Genomic DNA, 23,454 nt, shown 5'->3' on the forward strand with positions numbered 1-23,454 from the left:
GGCTATGTTTTGCTTATTTATAATCATTTATTTGTGCCATTTTTTCATGTGTCCACGTCTATGTCTATACTGATACTTGTTTCCTTGTACTTGTTGACAAATAAATAAATAAAATTAATAAGATACCTTACCTTCCTCCACATCAATGATTCCCTATCCATACAATCTAGAGCTACTGTATCAGCTTTAGAAACCATATTAACAACGGAAGCTTCCAGGCTGCCATATTCTTGTGCTTGGGATAGTAGGAGGAGGGGATTTAGTAGAGGGAATGTAGTTAGACATAATAGCATTCTTCTTTTTGGTCAAGGTCATGGTATTCCTGCACCTGGAGGAAGAGTGGTTGAAGTGATGCCTCGAGATGGGATGGATTGGGATTGGATTGTGTGATGGACTGATGGGTGCAGGGGCTCCGATTGAGCTTATGATTTATTGAGGGTAACCCCGGAACTCTCAGATTCAGGTTTTCTCAGATGTGTCAGTATAACTACTTTAATAAAAAGGAACTTTGAGAAAATGCCTCTCTCATAGTTTTTGATTGGTGTTGGGTTCTTCTGGAATGCTGACATACTGTTTGCTAAAGACCCCAATTCTTGACATGTCTGTTTATAAAAATATACCAAAATTTGTAATATCAAGGGTCCGAATCTGAAGCACAATTATATTGACATCGTTTATAACTTTCACTTAAGGTTCCTCACTCATAATTACCAACATACTTTGGCTCTGGCATTTGCTGTAAAGGAAATCAATGAAAATGGGATTTTACCTAATGTTAGCCTTGGATTTCATGTTGGTTCAGACAATCATGAAGAATTTACGACTTCTCTTTTAGCAATGGAATTTCTATCTACAAAAGATAAATTTATCCCCAACTACAAATGTAACGACCAGACTAATACAGTAGCTGTCCTTGGAGGACCCCGCACTAAAACTTGTCTAAACATGGCAACCACTCTACAAAACTACAAATTTCCACAGGTGAGAAAAAAATAAGGAGGAAAATGGGAAGTTCATAGACTGTTTACTCTTTTCCTAAATCAGGTATTCCTCATAACGCTTCAAAGAAAGAACCAAGAAGCAAGAAATATCTTTCATTTAAGAATGAGAAATTTATGAGATATGAAGAACATCATCAGAGGTTTGTCCCTTTGGCTTGAGGAACAGTATTTGTATTTATTATTTGTCAAAAATGTAAAAGATAGCAGGTATTAATATAAACATGGATAGAAATGAAAGAAATAAATACAAATAGATGGGGCAGTAGGACAAGGACGCTAGGCATGCTGGTGTGATTATGCACTGATCCTTTATGAACCTCTTAGGAATGGGGTGAGGTCCATAGTAAACAGTTTAAAACTGAAGCTGTGAGGGTAGATGATGTAACAACAGAGTCATGTGGAACATTCCAGCAGGAGTAAATGTGCAGATGTGATGTTGTAAAGTACATTTTAGGAAGTTTCTTTCTACCACTCAAACCCAGATATTCTATTAAACACACATGAATACATTGTTCCTTTATTTTTTCTAGAAAACTGCCTTTTATCCTTTGTTCTTCCCCCCTACTTAGATCACATATGGATCAGCTCCTTTGATGAATAATGATAAAGCAGCCCTTTATGTTAAATGGATGTTCCCTGATGAAATCCACCAACTTAAAGGAATTCTGCACTTACTGTTGCATTTTGGATGGACCTGGGTTGGGTTGATTTCTCGATATGAGGAAGATAAGGAGAGGTTTGTTCAAAAGAGTCTTTCCATGTTTTCAGAGAGAGGAATCTGCTTTGACTTTATAGAATGTCTTCCCCTGATGATGTATGGTAGCGAAGCTGCTGAAATGGTGGAAGAGGCAGATAAAATATACAAAGTGATCATGAGAAGTACAGTCATTGCAGTGATCTTGAATGCTGAAATTACAAGCATAGTGACTATGAGAATAATGATCTATGGTTTAGATTCTGACGATATCCCACAGAACAGAAAAGTCAAGGTCTGGATCATGACAGCCCAGATGGAATTCACCTCTATCCTGATACAAAGACAGTTGCCTATTGATTTTCTCCATGGTGCAATTTCCTTTGCACTTCACTCAAAGGAACTAACAGGATTCCAAAAATTTATGCAGAAGAGATACCCAAATACAGAAAAAGGAGATGGTTTTATTAAGGATTTCTGGAGTAATGCGTTTGAATGCTCATTCTCTACAGATGATACAGATGGGAATGCTGACAGGATCTGCACTGGAGAAGAGAAGCTGGAGACTCTTCCTAATTCTGTCTTTGAGACCACCACGGGTGGACATAGTTACAGCATCTACAATGCAGTCTACGCTGTGGCACATGCTCTGAGAGCCTTGCATGCCTCCAAACTCAAAGAGAGTCAGAAAATTGATGAGAGGAGATGGAAGCTCTTACTTCAATCACCATGGCAGGTAAGGTTTAGTAACACAAATTCAGAAAGATAATGTAAAAAAGTATTGGATTATGGACTTTCCCCTATTCTTTTGGTTTAGTAGTTAAAAATGAAAGATTGTATACAGATTGTGATGAAAGCTATTTGTATTATCATAGGAAAGAAATAAAGAATTAGAAACCTACTATCTTGTTCCAGTATTATTTGAATTTTCAGGTCATTTGTGCAGCACTGGATAGAATTTGGAAATTAATTTCTGTAAAATGTTGAGAAAGTTAAAAAAAGTAATTTTAAATTCATGTAACATATAATCTTTATTTTATGTATAAATTGAATATAGGATCTTATTCAGTCCATTATATTTGACAATTTCAAATGTGAAACCTTTAAATATTTTTCCTATTTTTTTTTGTGCAAAATCCATCATCAGACGTTGATGATCATGTTGGCGATCCTATTTTTATCAACAGCCACATGAAAAAGTGCTGTTTCGTTTTGTCCAAATTGGTCCTTTAGATTTTGAAGCCATGATCTTCTTCTTCTGCCTGGACCTTGTTTGCCTTCAATCTTTCCTTGGAGGATTAAATGAAGTATGCCATAGTTTTCAAGGTGTTGTATCACATGTCCAAATTATTTTTGGACACTTTTTTATGGTTTTGATTATTTCCCTTGGCTTTCCCAGATGGCTTATCACCTCCTTATTTCTGATTTTGTCAACCCAATTTATAATAGCTGTCTGTAAATCCACATTTTAAATGCTTCTAGTCTCTTCAAGGGGCTTTCTGTGAAAGTCCAACTCTCCACTCTGTAGAGCAGGATAGAAAAGATGTAGCATCTGACAAGCTTGATTTTCAATCTTAGGTGTATGTTGTGACTGCAGAAATCCTTTTTCATTCACTTTGGTGGTCATTTTCCTACTTAGTAACATTATTTTGAAGCATCCACAGAGAATTTTTAAAATGGCAATAAATCTTTAAAAATAGGAATATCGCCAATTGTTGTAAATTACAAGTTTGTCAATAGCATCAAAGCATTTTCAAATTTAGGTGTATTACCATTTATGTTTATAACATCATTGTCATTAAAAAGGAATATTGAAATATTGAATAATTGTCTTTTAAAAATCATGTATATCAATCCTAGGATTATATGTTTGATTAATATAACAATTATTATGATTATCATTATTGATGTTTCTATCAAAATGAATTATACCCAGAGGCCACACTGTTCATGCATTGATATTAACATATATTTAAAAATAAAAAAAGTGTCAAACAAGTTTAGCTGTTTTCAATTATCCTTTTTTTTTGATAAATTTGAGGGGGCGGAGATAATTCCTGAGGTGGAATTAAAGGCCATCTTGGCCTAGAATTTTCTATGTTGGAGAATTTTAGATTGTCAACATTTTATGCCATAAAAGTGAATTTCTAAAATGCTCAGTTGAGCAAAGCAAAGTTGTCTCTCAACATTTTTCCTTTTCTCTATTTTGTGCTGGAATCTGAAAAGTTTTCTGCTGAAAACAATCCAAAGGTACTTTTTCAAGAGGCAACTGGATTTTCTTGTTTTTTTTTTCTTTGAAGACCTTTCACTTCTCATCCAAGAAGATTCTTCAGCTCTGACTGGATGGTGGATTTATATTCTTGGGTGAGAAACTAAAGATCTTTGAAGAAAAACTAGAAAGTCAAATTATCTCTTGAAAAAGCACTTTTGGGACAATCATGACCTGGATAACGGAGAATCTACATAGACATTCTGCTGAAAATTAATCAATTGCCGATATGACAGAAAATATATTTTTCCAATTATAAAGAGTGTAGACTGTTGGGGGGGATCACTTTCCATTGAGCATAGCCCAAACTCAAAAACTGTGATTACTTCATAAACCTAGTTAAATTAATATGCATAATTCTTTGTTTCTTCATTCAGCTTAATCATTTTTTACAGCAAGTCTCCTTTAACAACAATGCTGGAGAGCAGATTTTTTTTGGCCGCAAAGGGGAATTGGAAACCGGATTTGATATTTTCAATTGGGTCACATTCCCAAACAAGTCCTTTCTAAGAACCCAAATTGGAAGAATTGACCCCATGGCTCCCTCAAACAAACTCCTCACCATTTCTGCCAAGGATGCTGTTTGGCCTCCCATGTTTAACCAGGTGTGTCTCATTTCTCACTTTTTAGGATAATTGTTTATAGACTGATCCAACTGTGCCAAAAACTAGGCTTCTCCCCAGCTTCAATGGTCAAGATGGACTATAACCTAGCAAGACAACCCTTGTAACAAAGAGTGAGGACATCAAGAGACAGGCAGACTTAGGGAAAGCTCCAGATACCATTAGATGTGTTGTTGCTCTTACCAGATCTCTTAGTCAGTTGGAGTTAGCAAACCACCAGAAAGCATTTTCGCTTGCACAGTGCCATGTGCATCCATCGACCATCCTGTACAGCAAGTATAAAAGGATACCATTGATGGAAAGATTGTGTTCCTGTGACTCAGGAGAGGTGGAGACTATGAGTCACATGCTCCTTAAATGTTCTTTTTGCACAGAGATTAGGAAAAAACATATTATGCCAATAACTACTAGGTATCCTGGCTGTTCCAATACTACCTACGTATCTTCAGTGGCTGTTTAAGGATGAATAGTCCATAACTACAGAGCAGGAGGCCAAATCCTGCGCAGCAGTATTGGCAATTCATCATAAACACATGTTTTTTCCATCATTGTTATGATATATAACAAATGTGGCAAACATTTTGCACTGCTTAGATGTTTCCCTTTTAGCATTGAACCTACAATGGGCCAAACAGTTTGTGGATTGTAATTTTAGTATAGTTAGACCGTGTATAATTGACAGACTAGATTCTATTACAGATTTCAGTTATTTATTATTTTATCCTGAGAATTTTTATTTGTTCTGGTCTCTGGCCTTAGACTATAATAAACTGATTGATTGATTATTGGCTGATCCATGGAAGTAAATGATTAAGCGACTGCCACCACAGCAACACTTTAATTTAGCAGCCTCATTTTTTATGTGATATGAACATAAAATACTAAAGTATAAATAGGTGACTTAAAGTTTAAACATATGCAACCTTTATTTAGTTCCAATGTAAAAATCATCCCAGTCATTATTGTAGTAGTCTTTACTGAATAGTCAGTTGAGCATATCCAAGCATGAACATCTGGGACAGTAAAATATAACAAAATGAGAGAAGGCAAAAAATATTTTTTTTATTTATTTATTTTCCAAATCTAGAGCATCATACATTAAAAAGAGAAATATAGTATTTAGAATTAGTACAACAACCTAAATAAGGAAAACTTTAGGACAAATATGGAAATTAAAACACAGAAGGAATTCAAAGCACTTATGTGTCATACAACCAATTTCATTGTATTTAAGTACAATGACAATAAAGATTATACTTACTTATTATATTTGAGGGCAAAAAAATCCTGGATTGACTCATTCTAGAGCCCATTCTCAGGGAACTTCTCTCTGGTAGAGTGTGGAAACTAAACCTCTGGTCCTAGTGACCAACCTTTATTGGATCCGCAACATTATTCTGGTACACATATATTCACCTTCACTTTTGAAGTTATATGTATGCATAAAAGTCACCAGGGCTGTTGTTGATGTATTTGTATTTGTATTGGTATCTGTATCTGTATCTTTATCTATGACATCTATATCTACATCTACATCTATAACATAATGTTGCATTTGTGCTGATAAATAAAGGGAGACTAGTATAGATCTATTTCAAGCTCTTATCAGCTAGCCATACCCTTACTGGGATTAGAACCTGGGCTGTTTTTACATGTTAGGCAGTTGTATTAGCCGCTAAGCCACAAGCTCTCCTCCCTTATCAGCTGAGCCAAGGAAATAATTAAGTGTTTCCCTTTTGCCAAATGCAACACAAAAATGGTTTTCTGCCTGGAAGGCTCCTAGGGTGGAGCTGAAAGGCAAAAGGGAAGAAGTATGCTCCCTCCCATATTTGGGCATATTAGGTGCTTTGAGTTAACACTTATCATCTATCTATCTATCTATCTATCTATCTATCTATCTATCTATCTATCTATCTATCTATCTATCTATCTATGTGTGTGTGTTTATTTGTGCTGATAAAGATATATATATATATATCTTTCTATCTTTCTATCTTTCTATCTTTCTATCTATTATATTTATATCTATTTTTATATTATTAGCCTATAGACCCGGGGTGTCAAACTCAAATTCATTGAGGGCTGCATCAGGGTTGTGCTTAACCTCGGGGGTTGGAGGGGGGGTGGCCAGCGGGTGTGGCCTGCTCAATGTCACTCATTGAGTTTCTGTATTTGCTAGGGAAAACAGACCGCAGTAGTGTTGTACATAGAAGGCTCTCACGGCCCAAAACGGCACTCAGGAAGGCCACACACAGCCCTCCTTAGCTCCCTTTTCACTGGCAGAGGCACCACAGACCACTCCTTCACTGTTTCCATGGGTGAGATCATTCGCCGGCACGGGATTAAACACCACCAATATCTGGACAATACTCAACTGTATCTGTCTGCCCCGTACCAACTCAGTGAAGCAGTGGAAGTGATGTCCCAGTGCCTGGAGGCTGTTAGGGTCTGGATGGGAGTGAACAAGCTGGCACTCAACCCAGACAAGACCGAGTGGCTATTGATTTTTCCTCTCAAGTATAGTCCAGATTCTCCATCTATTAGCCTGGGGGGTGAAAGTCTACACCCCTCAGAGAGGGCCCGCAACTTGGGTGTCCTCCTGGATCCGCAGCTGACATTTGAACACCATTTGTCGGCTGTGACCAGGGGGGCTTTTGCCCAGGTCAGCCTGGTGCACCAGTTGTGGCCCTATCTGGACTGGGAGGACTTCAAATAGTCACTCATGCCCTCGTCACCTCAAGGCTCGATTACTGCAATGGGGCTGCCCCTGAAGAGTGTTCAGAGACTACAGTTGGTCCAGAATGCAGCCGTGTGAGCAATATCGGGTGTACCTCGGTACACCCATATTACACCTATCCTCTGCGAGCTGCACTGGCTCCCTATTGGTCTCTGGATGCACTACAAGGTGCTGGTGATTACCTTTAAAGCCCTACATGGCCTTGGACCTGGATATCTGAGAGACCGCCTCCTGCTGCATACCTTCCAACGGCCGATAAGAACTCACAGGCTAGGCCTCCTCCGGGTGCCGTCGACTGGACAATGCTGATTGGTGACCACTCGGGGGAGAGCCTTTTCTGTAGCTGCTCCGGCTCTGTGGAACGATCTACCCGCAGAGATTTGGACCCTTCCCACTCTTGCGGCCTTCCAAAAAGCCACCAAAACCTGGCTGTTCCAGCAGGCCTGGGGCTGTTGATCTATAAATTAGGTCCAGCCCCCAGCTAAGCCAAATGTATGTTGTGTTTTTTAAACTGTTTTTCATTTTCTCTCCCCTATTTGTTATTTTTATTTTATCTTGTATTTGTAAGCCGCCCGGAGTCCTACGGGATTGGGCGGAATATAAGCTCATTAAATTACGAATTAAATTATGAATTAATTCCAGGATGGGCCCATGGGCCAGACCTAAGTATCCCGCAGGCCAGATATGGCCCCTGGGTTTTGAGTTTGACACCCCTGCTAAAGACCATATCAATGTATGGGTTCAAACATGTGTTACCAATAAAATTCTAAAAACAAACAATTTTAAATGAGAGTAAAATGCAACAGTTATAGGATAAAAGGTGTGAGATAAGGAACAATTAGTGAGCCTGTTTGAGTAGTGATTAAGGCATCAGGCAAGACACTGGGAGACTGATTTTTAGTCCTGATTTAGGCCGAAAGTCACCTGAGTGATTTTGGTCACTCTCTCTCCTTAAAAGCTAGCAATGACAAATCACTTTTGAAAATTTTTGCCAGAAAACTGAAATAACTTTTCCAACAATTAGATGAAATTGAACAAAAGAAAAAAAAAATATGAGCAGTTAAAGCAATATTTCTGAAACTCAGCAACTTGAAGAGGTATAGACTTCAAAACTCGCATCTTCAAAATGCTGCTGGGGAATTCAAGGCAGTTGAAGTTCATGTTTGAAATTTTAAAAAAAATTCAAGTTAAGGAGATTATTTAATTTCAGTGATGAATTTAAAACAAAAGAAAATGGTGAAATTGGACTCTAAGGTTTGGTGAGGTTTGGGAACATATAACTCAAGCCAATATGAACATATCCAACAGATCTTCCTCATCTTCCTATTTTCCCCATCACAATAAGCCTGTGAGGTGGGTTGGGTGAAGAGTGAGGGACTGGCCAAAGTCACTCAGCTTATTTTCCACACTGCAGCTCCTGAGAAAGTAAAGGATCTCAGCATGAGGAGCAGAGATGGCATTCTGCCACTTCTAACCAGTTCACATGAACCAGTAGCAGAAATCGCAGGTAGCCCCGTCCACCTGCCCAGGCTCTCTGGCATCCCATTCAGGACATTTTTTAAGGCAAAGCACATGTACGGAAGGCAGAGCACATGTGCAGATATGGCATGTGTGCTCACAATTGCGAACAGGTAGCGGAGGTAAGTGAATTCCACCCCTGATGAGGAGAGAGCTAGGGGTCCAAACTTATGCGGGTTGGGAGATACATTCTCAGAAGCAAGGAATCCTCTCAGAGCAGAACAGAATAACAGAATCCAAGTGCCTGCTCAAACAGGAGACCCTATGCCTATTTCAGACAAATGGATGTCTAATAACTTCTTTAAAAACTCCAGTGATTAAACAAACGCTCCCAAAACATAAATGACTCATAGGAAAGAATTCCAATTTTATTTGTGAACAGGCATTACCTCTTTCCATCTGTAATGAGAAATGTCCTTTTGGCTACAGCAAAGTAAAAGTGGAAGGCAAACTATCCTGTTGCTATGACTGTAAGCGGTGTCCAGAGGGGAAGATAGCTGACCAAATGGGTAAGGAAAGGAATATATTGAATGTTTGTTTGTTTGCTTGCTTGTTTGTTTGTTTGCTTGCTTGCTTGCTTGCTTGCTTGCTTGCTTATTTATTTATTTATTTATTTATTTATTTATTTATTTATTTATTTATTTATTTATTTATTTATTTATTTATTTATTTATTTATTTATTTATTTATTTATATATATTGAACTTGTATGCCAGATATATCCCCAGGTATCAATGATTTCATAAATAGAAATAGGGCTGATGCTTGAAAATATTATGGTGACTGAAAATTTTGAGCTTACCCTCTGGTTATATAGCTTAGCTACTTCTTCCTTAGAATACCTTGTTTTCCCCAAAATAAGACCTCCCTAGATAATAAGCCCAATCAGGCTTTTGAGTGCTAAAATAAGTCCACTCCCCAAAATAACCCCTCTCTTAAAATATTGTAAACAGCAGCAGCCATGAGGTGACCACACTCGCTGCCTCCTACACCTCAAAAATAATAAGACCTCCTCAAAAATATTGTCAAGACCTTGTTTCAGAGATCAAAAGAAAATAAGACCCTATCTTATTTTCGGAGAAACAGGTAAGAGAGTTGGAGGGGACCTTGGATGTCTTCTAGTCCAACCCTCTACTCAAGCAGAAGACCCTATACTATTCCAGACAAATAGCTGTCTAATCTCTTCCTTAAAAATCTCCATTGATGCCGCACCTGCAACTTCTGAAAGCGAGCCATTTATTGTTCAGTGATCTACAGTATTTAATACTACCACTAATACATTCACCCTAAATAGTGTAATCATCATTAATTTCTCAAATTTGGAATATTATTCTTTTTGCTTCAAGAATTATAAACAGTGTAGTAGAGAAAGAGTGCTTCTTGGTAGACATATCAAATTGCTTTCTTAGTTTATGATTTTTGAAAGTAAAGGTAACTTTCCATCAAATTCTATCAATATAAGATTTTCCCTCCTATTTCTATCTTCTTTGCTTCCTCTTTTACCAAGATAATAGAAATATCATATAGGATTATAGATACAGTAGCTCTATAACGTAGCACATATTGTAACTGAACACTGCATTAGGCATTATGTTTTGTTATCAATTATACATAATATGAACTCTGCATACAGTTACTGATAGATTCATCTAGTCTGGTATTAATTCGTCATGATTAAAATCTATATTGGTTCTGTAAAAAATTTTTTTTATTTTTCACCAGACTTAGATGACTGTTTCCCATGTCCAGGGGATCAATATCCAAACAAGGGTCAAGATAATTGCCTTCAAAAAGATATAACTTACTTAACTTTCCAAGAGCCATTGGGTATTGCTTTGCTAATGATTGCAGTCTCCTTTTCTTTCATATCGGCTGCAATACTGGGAATTTTCATTAAACACCGGGACACTCCCATTGTCAAAGCCAACAACAGGAACCTCACCTACATTCTTCTCATTGCTCTCACGCTCTCCTTCCTTTGTACTCTCCTCTTCATTGGGCAACCTGATCAAGTGAAATGTCTCATGCGACAAACTACTTTTGGCATCATTTTCTCTGTAGCCCTTTCTTGCATTTTGGGTAAAACAACCATAGTAGTTCTTGCTTTCATGGCCACCAAGCCAGGCTCCAAAATGAGGAAATGGGTGGGGAGAAGGATGGCCAACACTATTGTCTTATCTGTCTTCATGGTTCAGTTCACCATCTGTGTAGTTTGGTTAGCAATTTCTCCTCCATTTCCAGATTCAGACATGCACTCCATGGTTGAAGAAATTGTCTTGGAATGTAATGAAGGATCAACCACTATGTTTTATACTGTCCTTGGCTTTATGGGACTCTTGACCACTGTCACTTTCATGGTGGCCTTCTTGGCTAGGAATTTACCTGACAGCTTCAACGAAGCCAAATTCATCACCTTCAGCATGTTGGTCTTTTGCAGTGTCTGGGTGTCATTTGTTCCAACCTACCTGAGCACCAAGGGGAAATATGTGGTTGCTGTGGAGATTTTCTCCATTTTGGGCTCAGCAGCTGGATTACTGGCCTGCATCTTTTCCCCCAAGTGCTATATCATTATTTTGAGACCAGATCTGAATAAGAAGGAACAACTAATAAAGAAATGAAAATGATGTTTAAACCAGACCCCTTGAATAAAGACAAATTGGTTATTTCAATATAATATGAAGGATTTTTTTTATACTTTGGAGTTCTATATTATTTCCTCATACGTATCAGCACATCAAAGTGACATACAAGGCAGTACCTTGACATATGAATAGAAATACAGATATATTTAGTATTTAGTATTTAGTATTTATTAATACTTATAGGCCACCCTTTTCCCTGAGGGGACTCAGGGCGGCTTACATAAAATGAAGGGAGGGGGTGTACAGACAATAGACACAAACAATACATAGAAGTAAAATAGTAAGCAACATTCATTCATCATTCGGGTGGGGGCAATTATCTTTGTCCCCAGGCCTGACGGGCTAGCCAGGTCTTAAGGGCTGTGCGGAAGGTCTGGATGGTGGTGAGGGTACGAATCTCCACGGGGAGATCGTTCCAAAGGGTCGGAGCTACTACTGAAAAGGCTCTCCTCCATGTAGTTGCCAGTCGGCACTGACTGGCAGATGGAACTCGGAGGAGGCCTAGTCTATGTGATCTAATTGGTCGCAGGGAGGTAGTTGCCAGTCGACACTGACTGGCAGATGGAACTCGGAGGAGGCCTAGTCTATGGGATCTAATTGGTCGCAGGAGACGGTCTCTCAAGTACGCAGACCCACTACCATGAAGGGCTTTATGAGTGACAAGTAGCACCTTGAAGCGCACCCGGAGATCAACAGGTAGCCAGCGCAGCTCGTGGAGGATAGGTGTTATGTGGGTGAACCGAGGTGCACCCACAATCACTTGCGCGGCTGAGTTCTGGACTAGCTGAAGTCGCCGGATGCTCTTCAAGGGCAGCCCCATGTAGAGCACGTTGCAGTATTCCAGCCTAGAGGTCACAAGGGCCCGAGTGACTGTTGTGAGAGCCTCCCGGTTCAGGTAGGGTCGCAACTGGCACACCAGGCGAACCTGGGCAAATGCCCCCCTGGTCACAGCCGTCAGATGATGGTCAAAAGTCAGCTGTGGATCCAGGAGGACTCCCAAGTTGAGAACCCTCTCTGAGGGGTATAAAATTTGACCCCCCAGCCTGAGCGATGGAACACTGATCGAATTATTGGGAGGAAAACACAACAACCACTCGGTCTTCTCCGGGTTGAGTACAAGCTTGTTAGCCCTCATCCAGTCCATAACGACCTCAAGACCCCGGTTCATCACGTCCACCACTTCATTGCGTTGGCACGGGGCGGACAGATACAACTGAGTATCATCCGCATATTGATGGTATCTTATCCCGTGCCTCTGAATGATCTCACCCAGCGGTTTCATGTAGATGTTAAATAGTAGGGGGGATAAGACTGAACCCTGCGGCACCCCATATGTTAGGGGCCTAGGGGTCGATCTCTGCCCCCCCACTAACACCAATATCCCTATTATATTCAACCTTCCCTCGGCAAAACTATGACATATAATGTAACGTCACTCTTGCTCTGCATGAAGATTCCAGTGAAAATAAGACAAGCCAGAAAGTTAGACGGTACTGGGAAAATAAACATAGAGAGAACCCATGTGACTGCAAACTTAACATTTAACATACATACATTTTTTTCTCATCCATGACTACTCTTTTGTAATTTTCAGGATGTGTAGAGATGTATAGTCACATAAGAAGGTGATTTTCGAAGCATTAGCTGTGATTATCTTTTCCAAGTTCACTTAAGCACCTGGAGAGTTTCCCTGCATCTTTTCTTTGAGCTATCAGATGACTATTCCGAGCTTCAATATGAAGAAATGGTAATAGCTAATCAAGAAGATAATTGTGTCTAAAATCATTTTTTTAAACATATTACAATGTGCACTCTTCCCATACGTATTGACTTTGTGATCAGCTTCACATTTGGAGCAATTATGTTTCCCTGTATATGTGTGTGTGTGTGTGTGTGTGTGTATGTTTGTGTGTGTGTGTGTACGTACACACACACACACACACACACACACACATATGTGTGTGTATATATATATATATATATATATATATATATATATATATATATATATATATATATATATATATATATATATATATATATACATATATACATATATACATATATATATAATGTATAATGTATAATTATATAAATGTAAACTGAAATGATTAATATATACAGTATACAGGTGTGTGTGTGTGTGTGAGAGAGAGAGAGAGTGTGTATTCAGCAATTCAAATCCCTACTACTGTGTAACAGAGTGAGCTCCCATTAGTTGTCCCAGCTTCTACCAATCTACACTTCGAAACTATGTAAAAGTACAAGTAGAAAAATAGGAACTAACTTTTGTGGGAAGATAACAGTGTTCTGTATGCCTTCAGCATTTAGTCATGCTGGCCATATATCCACGGAGACATCTTTGGACAGTCCTCCTTCTTTGGCTTTGAAACAGAGATGAGCACTGCCCCAAGTTCCAATTAAAGTTCCAATTTAATAAGACAGACATGTTGGCATCATGCTATGTAATCCCAATACTGGAAATGACATCAGAATTCCACCCAGTTAAAAGTTCATGATCTTGTCCCCACACCCACAATCCATCACATGGTCCAATCTTCTTCCTCTACGCTGGCATCCACAACAAGCTGCGTCCGGTCAGGTGTCAAAGTACGGAGACAAAGGATGACCTTGGCTTCTAGTAAAGAATGAAAACAATACATTCCACAATCCTACTCCTTCTATTCCCCCTCCCATCGACTATACTAATGAAACAGCATAATGAAATAAGAGAAAGTGTGGCAGGGCAAAATTCTAAAAGGAATATAATTGCAGGCCTGACAGTAGTTCAGACTGTCTGGCCCCATCCTCACCCTTTTCTTGGCCCATTTTGAGTCCACAAGTCTTAAAGTTGCCAAGGTTGGATACCCTGAGTGAGATATTCTGTTAGATCAGTGTTTTTCCAATTTGGCAACTTTTAAGATGTGTAGACTTCAACTTCCAGAATGCTGTTCGGGCAATTCTGGAAATCCACACATTTTAGGATTGCAAGTTTGAAAAACCCTATCAAAAATGGGCAAATTAAGATCCTTCTTGGGAATCTGTGCTTTGGTCTCCTTTAAAAAAACATATTGCAGATTATCCTGAGTAGCATACCAATGAAGGAAGAGTCTAATAGAAACATGCTTTATGCATAAAATATAGAAAGGCATCTAAGGATCTCAATCTTCCCACCTTCATGGACCATATTTTATGAGAAGCTTGCAAAGATCTTACGAAAAATTTTCCTTAGCTCTGCTTTGCCTGAATATGCAATATTTATGCTCTGTCATTGAGCTGTGATTATTCTGTTTATAATTATATTTTAAAAATTGCAATATCAAATGTCCACATCTGAAGCACAAATATATTGACATACTTTATAACTATCACTGAAGGTTCTTCACTCACAATTACCAACATACTTTGGCTCTGGCATTTGCTGCAAAGGAGATCAATGAACAATCTGAAATTTTACCTTATCCACATCACTGCCAACTATCTTGAGGAATATACAACTTATCTTTTAGCAATGGAATTTCTATCTACAAAATATAAATTTATCCGCTACTACAAATGTAATAACCAGACGAATATGATAGCTTCCATTGTGTGAAAACCTCTCTCAACATTGCAACAACTCTGTGCAACTACAAATTTCCCCAAGTGAGAAAAAATATTTTTTTTAATTTATTTATTTTTCAAGCATGTATAAGATAACAGATATAAGTATAAATATGATTATGAATACAGGAAAGGGATAAAAATAAGTGGCGACAGTAGGACAGGGATGGTAGGCACATTGGTGCCCTTACGCACACCCCTTACACACCTCTTAGGTCAACAGGAGACAGTCTAAAGCATTGGCCACTCTGTTGCTGAAGTTGTATTTTCTGCAATCGAGTTTGGAGCAGTTTTCCTTAAGTTTGTATCTATTGTGTGGTCATGTATTGTTGAGGTTGAAGCTGAAGCTGAAGTAGTGACAGATAGGACATTTTAACAGAAAATTTTGTGTACAATTTTGGGCTGTTGAAGTTGAACATCATTTCAACTTCAATTAGAGCCAAGGTGGTGCAGTGGTTAAATGCAGCACTGCAGGCTACTGCTAGATCAGCAGGTCAGCGGTTCAAATCTCACCGGCTCAGGGTTGACTCAGCCTTCCATCCTTCCGAGGTGGGTAAAATGAGGACCCAGATTGTTGGGGGCAATATGCTGACTCTCTGTAAACCGCTTAGAGAGGCCTGAAAGGCCTATGAAGCGGTATATAAGTCTACTGCTATTGCTATTGCTATTTCATTTTGATTGTATTTCCAGGATGACATCCTTCCAGATAAGGGGTCGGCAATCTGCGACTCTGGAGCTGCATAATGCTCTTTCATACCTCTGCTGTGGCTCCCTGTCACCGGTCGGCTCCACAATTGATAGGGCTTTTGATTAGGATGGGTAGAGGAAAAAGGATGCCACAGTAGAAGGAGATTCTATGGTGGGGGAACTGGACTTCCAGTCATCTCCACAATTGAACAGGGGACTTCCAGTTAGGACCTTTGTGGCTCTTTGAATTTTTAAGGTTGCTGAGCCCTGTTCTAGATCTTGAATAATGTGTGTTTCTAGAAAAAGAGTACTAGCTAAAATGCAATCATTTTGTCAAATCTTTAATATGTCAATAATTCAAATTCATACTCCAACCTATCAGTTATTGTTGCCAAATAAGGGACAAATCAGTTATTCAAAGCAATGATTCACATACATTTTCAAAACTTAGAAACCACAAAAATTAGTACTTTGATGAAAATTTCTGTAGTGGGATTGAGATGCATAATTTTTATTAATATAACCAGAATTTTTTTAAGGTTTTGAGTGAGTTTATCTGTAACAACTGCCTGGATCCAGCCCCGTATCACCTCCCTGCTGTTAGCAACCAGCCAGGAGGGGCACAGGTCCAGTACACATGTGGAGGCACTCACAGCTCTCACGGCCTTGTCCACGTCCCCAGGGGCAACATCCTGAAACTCAACCCAGGGGTGGTCTACCAGATTATCCCCTTGTGCCTCGGCTGGATCTGCAGAATCGGAATCGTAGTCCAACTCCGACTGAAACCGAGCAACTTTGTCCGCCAAAAACTGGACGTAGTCATCAGCCCTACCCTGGAGGGGATCCCCCGTGTCCCTCCTGTTTAGGAGGGAATGGGTTATCCTAAACAGGGTGGCTGGGCGCGACTCAGCGGAGGCGATCAAGGTGGCAATATAAGCTCTTTTTGCCGTCCTAATTGCCCTGATGTAGTCCTTGATGCACGATGTTAGAAGTGCTCGGCTCGATTCGGATTTGTTGGACCTCCATAGGTGCTCTAGGCATCTCTTCTGGCGCTTCCTCTCCCGGAGTTCCTCGGTAAACCAAGGAGGCCTCCTGGATCCACTGCCTCGGAGTGGCCGTAGTGACGCAATCCGGTCAAGAGACTCCGACGCTGCCGAGTTCCAGGCAGTAACCAGAGTCTCCACCGGACTGTGGGCGAGAGTATCAGGAATAACCCCAAGCTCCGTCTGGAACCTCAAGGGGTCCATAAGTCGCCTGGGGCGGAACCACCTGGTCGGTTCCTCCTCCCTACAGTGGAGGTTTGGTCTCCGAAAGTCAAGCCTCAGTAGGCAATGGTCTGACCACGACAGGGGTATGATCTCATTACCCCTCAGACCAAGATCACTAGTCCACTGCTCCAAGAGAAATACGAGGTCGAGCGTGTGACCCGCTGAGTGGGTTGGGCCCCGAATTACCTGGGTCAAGCCCATGGCTGTCATGGAAGCCATGAACTCCTGCGCTCCATCAGAGTGTTCACCGAGCGAAGGCAAATTGAAATCCCCCAGAACCATAAGCCTGGGGAACTCAATTGCCAGCTTGGCTACCGACTCGAGGAGCGAGGGGAGGGCTGCTGCAACGCTGTTGGGAGGCAGGTACATTAACAGCAAACCCACTTGACCCTTGAGGTCCAACTTCACCAGCAGGGACTCACACCCGACAAGCTCCGGAGCAGGGATCCTACGAGGTACTAGAGACTCTCGGATAACAATAGCCACACCTCCATCCCTTCTCTGGGCTCTCGGCTGATGGAGCACCTGAAAACCTTCTGGGCACATCTCTACGAGGGGGACTCCTCCCTCCGGGCCCAGCCAGGTTTCAGTAATACATGCCAGGTCTGGCCTCTCGTCTAAAATTAAGTCCCGGACGAGGGGAGCCTTGTGAACTACAGACCTGGCATTTAGTGACAACAGCCTGAGACCAGGGTCCTGGCTACTCGCGCCATCTGGCCTTGGAGTGGGACTCATAGGGCCGGAAGGAGGGATCTCTGTGACATAGGGAGCCCTCCTTCCTCAGTAATGGCCAGCCCTAAAGTCCCCGCCATATCTGCCCCTCCCTGTTACGACCGTAATGCTCCGGCCTACTCCCGTGTCCGTGGTTCCCTCAACCACCCCATAAATATTTCTATTTATTATTTTGCTATGGCCACATATGAATATATATGCACATTCCAAACATATTTTCTTACTAAACAGCCACCATTCTCATCCATAGGCCACTAAATGCCTCACCAACCTTTTCTGTATTCTTTCATTTCCATCCATCCATTTTATTTATTTAACATAACTAAAGTAGATTAGGCTGTCAGCCTTAGTCATTCTTCTAACATGACAACAATTTTTACCAACAAGGATGGTATTGGCACATTTTAGCTAATGTAACCTAAACATAACCAAAGCCTATTTCACTTCAAGTATGCTAACTTTATTCTATGCAAGCTGCAATCTCTAATCTAAAGACCACTTTTCAAGCCAACATGCTGTTAACTACAATTTACTAACCAAACTGCTGATAATATTTATTCCCTTTTGAAAGGGGATCCAAATGGTTACCTCTGATCTTCTACTCCCCTCCCTAATAGAGGTCCAGTTCACCTCTTTAAAATCTTCACATAAGGAGCCTTTCTAAAATTTTGCAAGTAAATTTTGCAAGAATCTTGCCAAGAAAATATGGTCGTGTTTTTTTTTTTATGTTAGCTCTTGAGCCTCACACTTTCTTCACCAGCCCAACCACACATCTTGGAAATACCCTACTCCCAAATCTCATTCAATTATACCATTAAGATGAAGAACAAAATGGTTTAGTTTATTAAGGCTCAAATGCAGGCAGTAGTTGCGGCTGGGTGGACTTTTGCATCGCTTCATGTTTACATCAGTTGCTCCTGTATTGGAACTGTGAGACCCTCCTGCGCATAGTCACTCCTGCCTTGATAGCCTCTCAGTTAGATTGCTGCAATGTGCTCTGCATGAGGCTATGCTTGAATATTATTCAGAAGCTACAGCCAGTGCAGAATGCAGCGGTGCAGAGAGTTCTGGGGGCGCCCTAGGGTGGCACATTTAAGATTGCTGTTACATTAGGTGCATGTGTGCCAGTTTGCTTCTGGGTCCAATTCAAGGTATTACATTTAAGACCCTATAATGGCATACATCCAAGGTGTCTGTGAAATTATCTCATCCTAATGGACCTAGCTTGCCCCACTAGCTCCAGTGGAAGGGGCCATTGGCAGAAGCCATCTGCTAAGGAATTCTGATGGGTGGGATCAAGAAGAGCCTTTTCCACTCTGATCCAGAGGTGCAACTACTCCCACCCTTCTGGCTCCCTGCTGGAGGATGGGGTTAGAAGATCTCATCCCTGTCTGTCTCATTGGATCTAGTTTCTTATATAGATGTTTTGAAATTGTTTCTATATTTATCTTGCTATTGTTTGTTAAGTTGCCCAGAGTTGACTTACCAGTGAGTTGGCATATAAAGTCAATAATTTTTTTAAAAATGACCAGTTTGACTGTAACAGGAGGCTGGGAAATATTTATCCAAGATAAATGGTTATAGTTAAAAAGATAACTACGTATCATTAAAAAAAAGTAATACAGTCGGGAGGGGGGGGACAAAAAATGGAGCTGGAGTTATAAGTTCTGGAATGTTTTATTTTATTTACTTTTTATTTTATTTTAAATGTGCCTTCTCTTTTCTACAGCAAAATAGAGCTTCCTGCCAAGGTTTTGATTCAGCCTGTGCACGAAAGAGGGGGTTCAGAAGAAAGGCACATTTTTTTGGCTTCCCAAAAGCCTTCCCACGCATTACATGGCTTGAACGTTCGCGGATCACCACCAAATTGCACAGGTGGTTGTTCTACCAGATGGACATCCTTACTTTTTCTCAAAAACGAGAGAGAGGCTGCCTTTCCTAGTCTAGCCCCGTAACAACAACCCTACGAGGTAGGGTGGGTTTAAAAAAAGTGAGTGTCGGGGAATTCTGCGACTGCACCACCTCTTCGCTGCTCTCGCTTCCCAGGGAGCCCCTTTCCTCTCACTGAGCAGCCCATTCTTGGAACAAAACACCTGCCCACCACCGCTGTCCTTCCACCAAAATGGAGGGAGAGAGCTTGCACGGTCCGCCGCACGCCGCCCTTTCCCAGCGGCACCGTCCCCAACAACTGCCAGGCGTATACGCCTCTGAGCCTCTCCGCGCAGTCACCCCCTTCCCTGTCGCACCCCCCACCCCAAAAACAAACCACCAGCGCTCCTCCCGCTCCCCCACTCCCCAGGCTTGCAGTGCCTTTTCTTCCCATTTGGCTCCGAGCCACCGTCACGGACCTCTTTTGGCTCCACTCTAGGCACTGGCCGCTGCACCGCCGTCCTCCCCTCCATCATTCCCCATCCTCCCAGAGCGCCACCGGAAACACGCCAACCTCAATACGGATGCAGGGAATCCACCCTCCTCATGCAGCAGGAAATGCTGGGGCAGGGCTGAATGTGGCCTGCTCAAGCCACCGGGGTGGTTTTTATGGTTGCTTTTGCTGGTGGACAGGCAGGATTTCGCCAAGAAAAGTTAACTGGCAGCCTCTCAGCCCTTCCTGGTCAGGGAGACCTCCCCCCACTTCCACTCCCCGACCCTCCTCCCGCCTCCTCGGAGCTTCAAGCAAGCTAACTGGGAAGGGCGGGGAAGAAGAAGAAGCGGCGGTGTGGTCCCCTGCAGCCGCCGAGCTGGGAAATGGGCACTTTGGCAGGGCTTCCGCAGCACTCCCAAGGACCGCCGCGTGAGGTTGGTGGTGGTGGTGGTGGTGGCTGCTGCTGATGAGGGCCTTGGAGAGGAGGAAGCGGTGGCCAAGCAGAATCCTTTTGAGAGGGGACGGATGTGACCTGGGAAGTGTCGGCATGGACCTCTTCCTGGGGATCGAGGAGGAATCTTGGTCTGGCATCATTTCATTTCATTCATTTATTATATTTATATGCTACCCTTTTCCCCCGAAGGGGACTCAGGGCGGCTAACAAATCAAATCAGGGAAGGGGGGGGTACAGACAAAAAAATAAAAAATAAACGATACATAACAATACATAATTTAAAAACACACAACAGTCATACCATTCCAGACGGGGGCAACAGCTCTTTAGCCCCAGGCCTGTGGGAACAGCCAGGTTTTAACGGCTTTGTGGAAGGCCTGGAGGGTGGTGAGGGTTCGAATCTCCATGGGGAGTTCGTTCCAAAGGGTCGGAGCAGCCAAAGAGAAGGCTCTCCTCCGGGTAGTCACCAGTTGACACTGGCCGGTGGATGGAATTCGGAGGAGGCCTAATCTGTGGGATCTAATTGGTCTAGCGGAGGTGATTGGCAGCAGGCTGTCTCTCAAGTACCCAGGTCCAATACCATGAAGGGCTTTATAAGTGACGACTAGCGCCTTGAAGCGTATCCGGAGATCAATAGGCAGCCAGTGCTCGCGGAGGATAGGTGTTACGTGAGTGAACCGAGGTGCACCCACGATCGCTCGGACGGCTGCATTCTGGACAAGCTGAAGTCTCCGAATGCTCTTCAAGGGCTGCCCCATGTAGAGCACATTGCAGAAGTCCAGTCTAGAGGTCACAAGGGCATGAGTGACTGTTGTGAGGGCCTCCCAGTTCAGGTAGGGACGCAACTGGTGCACCAGGCGAACCTGGGCAAATGCCCCCCTGGTCACAGCCGACAAGTGGTGTTCAAAAGACAGCTGTGGGTCCACGAGGACTCCCAAATTGTGAACTCTGTCTGAGGGGCGTACTGTTTGACACCCCAGCCTGAGAGATGGAAAACTTGGCCAATTAGTAGGAGGGAAACACACCAGCCACTCGGTCTTATCCGGATTGAGAACAAGCTTGTTAACCCCCATCCAGTCCCTAACAGCCTCGAGGCACTGGCACATCACGTCAACTGCTTCATTGAGTTGGCACGGGGCGGACAGATACAGCTGCGTATCGTCCGCATACTGATGGTATTTTATCCCGTGCCGTCGAATGATCTCACCCAGCAGCTTCATGTAGATGTTAAACAGGAGGGGGGACAGGACCGAACCCTGTGGCACCCCATAATTGAGGGGCCTAGGGGTCGATCTCTGCCCTCCTACCAACACCGACTGCGACCTGTCCGAGAGGTAAGAGGAGAACCACCGTAGGACAGTGCCTCCCACCCCCACCTCCTGCAGTCGTCGCAGAAGGATACCATGGTCGATGGTATCGAAGGCCGCTGAGAGGTCAAGAAGCACTAGGACGGAGGCATAACCTCCATCCCTGGCTCTCCAGAGATCATCGATCAATGCGACCAAAGCAGTTTCCGTGCTGTAGCCAGGCCTAATTCCCGACTGGAAGGGATCTAGATAATCGGTTTCCTCCAAGGACCGCCGGAGCTGAAAGGCCACCACTTTCTCAACAAGCTTCCCCACAAAGGGGAGGTTGGAGACTGGACGATAGTTGTTTAACATGGCTGGATCCAAAGATAGCTTCTTCAGAAGGGGTCTCACCACCGCCGCCTTTAGAGCGGGGGGAAAGAACCCCTCCCGAAGGGAGGCGGTAACAACCACCTGGATCCAGCCCCGTGTCACCTCCCTGCTGTTAGCGACCAGCCAGGAGGGGCACGGGTCCAGTACACATGTGGAGGCACTTACAGCTCCCATGGCCTTGTCTACGTCCTCAGGGGTAACAGCTTGAAAATCAATCCAGTGATGTCCTTCCAGATTCTCCCCTGGTGCCTCGGCTGGCTCTGCGCAATTGGAGTCCAGGTCCATCTGAATCCGAGCAACTTTATCCACAAGGAATTGGACATAATCCTCAGCTCTGCCTTGCAAAGGATCGCCCGTATCCCTCCTGTTAAGGAGGGAACGGGTTATCCTGAACAAGGCGGCTGGGCGCGACTCAGCGGAAGCAATCAGAGAGGCAATGTGTGTCCTTTTTGTTGTGCTAATTGCCCGAAGGTAAGTTCTGATGCTAGATGCTAAAAGCGCTCGGTCTGACTCAGACTTACTAGATCTCCATCGTTGCTCTAGGCGTCTCTTTCGGCACTTCATCTCCCGGAGTTCCTCGGTAAACCAAGGAGCCCTCCTGGATCCACTGCCTCGGATCGGCCGTAAAGGCGCAATCCGGTTAACAGCCTCTGTCGCTGCTGAATTCCAGGCAGCAACCAGATTCTCTGCCGGACTGTGGACGAGGGTATCAGGAATAACTCCAAGCTCCGTCTGAAAGCCCAAAGGGTCCATAAGGCGCCTGGGGTGGAACCACCTAATCGGTTCCTCCTCCCTACAATGGGGGTTTGGTCTCTGAAAGTCAAGCCTCAGTAGGTAGTGGTCCGACCATGACAGGGGCAAGATCTCATTACCCCTCAAACCAAGATCACAACTCCACAGCTCCGAGAGGAATACAAGGTCGAGCATGTGACCCGCCGAGTGAGTCGGGCCCTGAATTACTTGGGTCAAGCCCATGGCTGTCATGGAAGCCATGAACTCCTGCGCTCCATCAGAGTGTTCTCCGAGCGAAGGCAGATTGAAATCCCCCAGAACCATAAGCCTGGGGAATTCAATTGCCAGCTCAGCTACTGACTCAAGGAGCGAGGGGAGGGCTGCTGCAACGCTGTTGGGAGGCAGGCACATTAACAGCAAGCCCACTTGACCCTTGAGGTCCAACTTCACCAG

General features: G+C 42.8%; 1 protein-coding gene across 1 annotated transcript; it reads left to right on the top strand.

Moving 5' to 3' along the window:
- Positions 1 to 699: 699 nt before the first annotated feature.
- On the top strand, positions 700 to 11,460 carry LOC148046508 (vomeronasal type-2 receptor 26-like). Its single transcript, XM_087714795.1, has 5 exons — positions 700 to 981; positions 1,571 to 2,431; positions 4,342 to 4,569; positions 9,225 to 9,351; positions 10,565 to 11,460. The coding sequence occupies exons 1-5, from the start codon at positions 838 to 840 to the stop codon at positions 11,458 to 11,460; spliced, it is 2,256 nt and encodes a 751-aa protein (XP_087570921.1). The 5' UTR covers positions 700 to 837.
- Positions 11,461 to 23,454: the final 11,994 nt, after the last annotated feature.

This window comes from Thamnophis sirtalis, unplaced genomic scaffold, assembly GCF_051295495.1.
Source record: "Thamnophis sirtalis isolate CommonGarterSnake01/CBP01778 unplaced genomic scaffold, rThaSir2_p1.2 scaffold_4, whole genome shotgun sequence".
NCBI lineage: Eukaryota > Metazoa > Chordata > Lepidosauria > Squamata > Natricidae > Thamnophis > Thamnophis sirtalis.